Source organism: Carlito syrichta, unplaced genomic scaffold (assembly GCF_000164805.1).
Source record: "Carlito syrichta isolate Samal-C Ts95f unplaced genomic scaffold, Tarsius_syrichta-2.0.1 Scaffold303678, whole genome shotgun sequence".
Classification (NCBI taxonomy): domain Eukaryota; kingdom Metazoa; phylum Chordata; class Mammalia; order Primates; family Tarsiidae; genus Carlito; species Carlito syrichta.
In genome coordinates, this window is record NW_007247774.1 from 285,792 (window position 1) to 290,558 (window position 4,767).

Here is a 4,767-nt window from a genome sequence, read left to right on the forward strand (position 1 = left end):
CTCCCGGCCACTGCAGCCTCGACCTGCTGGACTCCAGCGATCCTTCTGCCTCAGCCTTCCAAGTGACCGGAATTACAGTCATGTGCTACCACGCCCGGCTGATTTTTTGGTTTATTGTAGAGATGAGGTCCCGCTGCCCAGGTGGGTCTCGAACCCGCGGGCTCAGGCAATCCACTCACCTCAGCGTCCCAAAGGCGCGGGATTACAGGCGGAGCCACCAAGCTTGGCTATTTTACTTTTTTTTATTGTGGTAAAATGTACATAACATAAAATTTAACATTGTAACCATTTTCAAGTGTATAGTTCAGTGACATTAAATACATTCACACTGTTATACAAGCAATACCACTATCCATTTCTAGACCGGTTCCCTCATTTCAAAATTGTAACTCTGTACACATTAACTCCCTGTTCCCCCCTCTCCCCATCCTCAGGCAACCACCATTGTAATTTCAGTCTCTATGAATTTGACTATTCTGGGTATCTTATATGAGTGGAATCATACAGTATGTGTCCTTCTGTATTTGACTTATTCATTAACATAGTGTCTTCAAATTCTTTTTGGAACAAAAAAGGAATGAATGAGTGAGTAAATGGAGAATCAACATTAATTAACCTCTGGCCTTAGCTTTTCTGGCTGTCTCAGACTTCTCCTGCCAGCCCAAAGCATTTTTTAGCAGAATGCATTAACATGTCAGATTACTTGTCAGAATATTTAAAACTAAGTAAAAGAGCATAGTCCAATGAAGCGGAGTCTTGCACCTAGTCTTGATGAAAAAAAGGACTTGGGGTATAAGGAATAGTGACCCAGGGCTACTGTCTGCCGATATGGAGATTGCTCCCCTGGCTCCCCAGGACTGTGGTAGAGGGGAATCAAGCTCCTTCTAGGTGGGGCTTTCCTGCATCAGGTGTTACCTGGGGCTCTGACGATTTGGTTCTCCCCACACAGATTTCTGCATGAACCCCCAGACAGTGCTGCTCCTGCGAGTCATTGCCGCCTTCTGCTTCTTGGGCATCCTGTGCAGTCTCTCCGCATTCCTTCTGGATGTCTTTGGGCCCAAGCATCCAGCCCTGAAGATCACCCGTCGCTATGCCTTTGCCCATATCCTCACCGGTAAGCTCAGAGCCTGCTCACTATGGAGGGGAACTGTTACAGGCTGGTGCGTGTGCCTGGTGTTGCAGGTGGGGACACAGGGTTCTATGAGCAGATGCTGCTCCAGGTGTTCATGTGAAAAGCTCCAGCCTTTCACAGAGCATCAGGGCGTGTTAGCAGCTTGCTTTAGTCATTGATATGCACTCTTGGCAGGACCACAAACCCACTCAGCCCAGCTGTAGAGAGGGAATGTTGTTAGAATTCCACAGGGAATCTCATGACTCTCTAAAAACAGCATTTGAAGCCCCACTGAGCTCAGGGCCCAGAATGAACGAGGAACGAACCAGGCTGTCTCCCTGTGTCTCCCCTGGAGTTCATAGTCGGATTCTCTCCTCTCCACTCTCCTGCTTCCCTGCATACCAGCCTTCTCTGCTATATGTGGCTGCTGTCCTCCCTCACAACTGAGCTGCTGTGTTGATTTGACTTGTGATGATGTCAACTCCAACTCTCAAACTTCATGACCTTATCTGTTCCTTTTAGGTACCCAATGACAGCCAGTGGTTTTAGTATCCCAGTTGCAAACTGAGAATCTGGCCTAGATAGAGTCAGCCAAATACCCGCAACCCCAGGCCAGGAATCCCATGGCCAGGGGAGCTTCTCCTTGCAGGGTCTAGGGCCAGACAGGTTCTCTGAGAATGAGGTTTGGGTAGAGAGGCTGTGATTGGTTCCTCAAGCATCCTGGCTACAGGGTGCCTCCTAATCGCCCTTCTGTGCTGTCCCTCGTCCCCCAGTTCTGCAGTGTGCCACCGTCATCGGCTTCTCTTACTGGGCTTCTGAACTCATCCTGGCCCAGCAGCAGCAACATAAGAAGTACCATGGCTCCCAGGTCTATGTCACCTTTGCTGTTAGCTTCTACCTGGTGGCAGGAGCTGGCGGAGCTTCGATCCTGGCCACAGCAGCCAACCTCTTGCGCCACTACCCTACAGAGGAAGAGGAGCAGGCGCTGGAGCTGCTCTCCGAGATGGAAGAGAACGAGCCCTACCCGGCAGAGTATGAGGTCATCAACCAATTCCAGCCGCCCCCGGCCTACACACCCTAATGCCAACTGTGGGCTTTCTTCCTCAGCAGCCCCTCCCCTGACTCTGCAGCTCCTCTCGTGCCCAGAGGAGCGCCTTTCCTCAGCAGGCCTCGCTGGTAGGATCCTGACCATCTTCACCAAACCTTCCCTAGGAGAGACTCTGCCTTTAGGGTGGTCCATGTATCCCTGTTCTCGAAACCTGAGGTTCATCAGTTTTATATACTGCACTGTTTCCCCTCCCACCACCTCCTGTTCCCGTCACACTCCTAGTCAGTACCAGCCAGGGATGGTCATACAGGTTTTCTCCCCTCATGGGCCGTGTCTTTGGGACTAGACTTTCCTTGGTGAGCTGCTGATAGTGGATAGTCCCAGACAGAAGCAGTGTCAACGAGGCCCAAGGGAAAGGGGACTGTGCCCTGCAGGCTCACCTCACAGGGCTCGTTTGTTCCACAGCTGTAGCTCTGGGCTGACCCCGCCCCCATTCCCATTCCTTCTCGGAGTGCTCCAATACCAGGCTCCCCACTCTGAGAGTTCTCTGCACTTTAGTCTTTGGACTTCTCCTCACATGTGTTCTGGTTTTTGGGGAGAAGGAATTTTGTTGGGAAAGCAGAGCAGTTGCTTGCCCCGTCCTGCCCTAGCTTCGTGTGGCTGGAGCCCAGGCCAGGAGAGCAGAACCCGCCTTGAGACTGAGGCCGCCTGGTGCCTGTCACCAATCAAGTGAAGGGGCTACATCTTCCCAGCCCCTTCACCTTTTAAATGTGAGTGGTTTTAAAAGGAAAAAGAAAAACTAAGCAACAGCAACAATATTCTCTTTATAAAATAGGGACAAGTCTGTTGTCATTTTTCAGAAATGTATCCCGTTCCTTTTGGCTCTGCAATATTTTGGACCACAGCACCTTCCAAGCCCATGGTAGTTCCTCCCTGAGTCTCTCCCAGCAGAATGCAGCCTCTCTTCCCTTGCTCCTTCCCTCCCAGTGACTGTGGCTCCCTGGGGCCTTCCTGTGGAACCCAGAGGGGCTGAGGATGTGGCCTGGCTGGCCGGCCAGCGTGGTGCTCCTCAGGACTGCGGCACTGAGATGTAACCTGGCCTGAGTTCAAGAGCAGGGGCCAGACCAGGGCAGGAACCTACCACTCTCCACATAGGAACTAAAACCAGTGGGTCCCCCTCTGTGTCAGACCCACCCTGTCAGACTAGTGGGTCTGGCTGTTTCCTTCCGACTCGGCGTGTCCCCCAGCCTGTGACTTGGGGCCTGCTGCATGCCCCCTCCCTGTCTTGAATGTACTCTGATCTTGCAGCGTGCTACTGGCTCTTTCTTGCCCAACCATCACTCTGGTCACATGTTTTTTCTGGGTCTGGCTGAATTTTCTGCCCTGAAATCTGGAGCAGAAAGTGGGTGAAACTTGAAAGACTTTCAGTGTGGATGCAGATGGCCAAGCTGTCCTCGTTCAGTTACTAGCTTCTTTGGAATCAGTGTCCGGTGCTGAGCTGAAAAGATGGATTCCAGTTTCTTCCCACCCTTAAGGCGATAGACAGTTTGGACAAAACTGGAGAATGGACACCACTATTGAGTTGTGGCTAGAAAGGGACTGTCATGTCCCTGTCCTTTGGCCAGGTTGACCTGGGAATGTCTGGACAGATGTCTGGTGGGTGGCGAAGACCACGTCTGCACGAAAGTGGGCAGCTGCTTGGGCAGCTGCTTGGAATGTCCGGAGGGACTCTCCCACGCTTCCAGACTCTTAGGCAAGAAAAACTGCCTGCCATATGATACCTGAGCACAAAGCCAAGGAGCTGAATTAAGTCCGACTTTCTGTAAAGTCCTGAGTTTGTCAGATTTCTGAGGTGTGGCCAGCTCTCTCTGACCATGGGCATCTGAGTGGGCAGGCCAGAAGACCGGGCACCAAACACGCATGCCAAAGTGACCGGTCATCTCATGAGGACCTGGACTTGACCCTATGGACCATTCCACGTGATTCGGAACCCTCTTTTTATTAGCTTTCCATGCCTCTGGCCTTCTTTCTCTTTTCCTCTGCCATCCTGACACTGATAGTTTGTCATATAAAGTCCCCGGTTGTGTTTTTTTTCTAGGAAAAAAGTTAAAAAGCAAAACAAAACAAAAATACCAGAAACCACAATAAGAATGTAAATGCCAGTGGCTTCCTGTCATTTTTCTGTCACAGTTGTCCTGATTTGGTTTGTTCCCTTCCTCAGCCAACATCAGTAGCAGGAGACATCTGTGAAGCTGTAATTTAAACAGTTAGAAGGGACTTGGCATGGCCTGCTCTGTGCGCATTTCACCCCAGAGCCTCCTGATCCTGGCAGTTTCCACACAGGAAGTTTCTAGGTGCCACAGCTAGAAACAATAGATGACTCCCGCCCCACCGTGAACTCTTCTGTCTGCATCATCTGGTTATCTGCAGAGGGGAGAGAGCTGCTTCTGAACTCTGGTGGTTGTGTGGGAAGAATTAGACCTTTCCTGGCCATTGCTTGCAGGAGAAACACTTTCTTGGAAATCACAGGGAATGATACTTCCAGGAGAGGCTTGGGGGTGAAGACAGTTCTGGGAGTGTGACCTGTAGGAAAGTTCTTCTGGGATGA

General features: G+C 51.0%; 1 protein-coding gene across 2 annotated transcripts in view; it reads left to right on the forward strand.

Annotated features, from left to right (window-relative positions):
- The window catches only part of TMEM127 (transmembrane protein 127), a 12,050-nt gene extending 9,049 nt beyond the window's left edge, over nucleotides 1–3,001 (forward strand). For both annotated transcript variants that reach the window (XM_021712874.1, XM_008059034.2), the window contains 2 exons: nucleotides 950–1,114; nucleotides 1,885–3,001. In XM_021712874.1, the coding sequence (XP_021568549.1) occupies nucleotides 950–1,114; nucleotides 1,885–2,192 (473 nt within the window). In that variant the 3' untranslated portion in view covers nucleotides 2,193–3,001. The remainder of the gene's footprint in view (nucleotides 1–949; nucleotides 1,115–1,884) is intronic.
- Nucleotides 3,002–4,767: the final 1,766 nt, after the last annotated feature.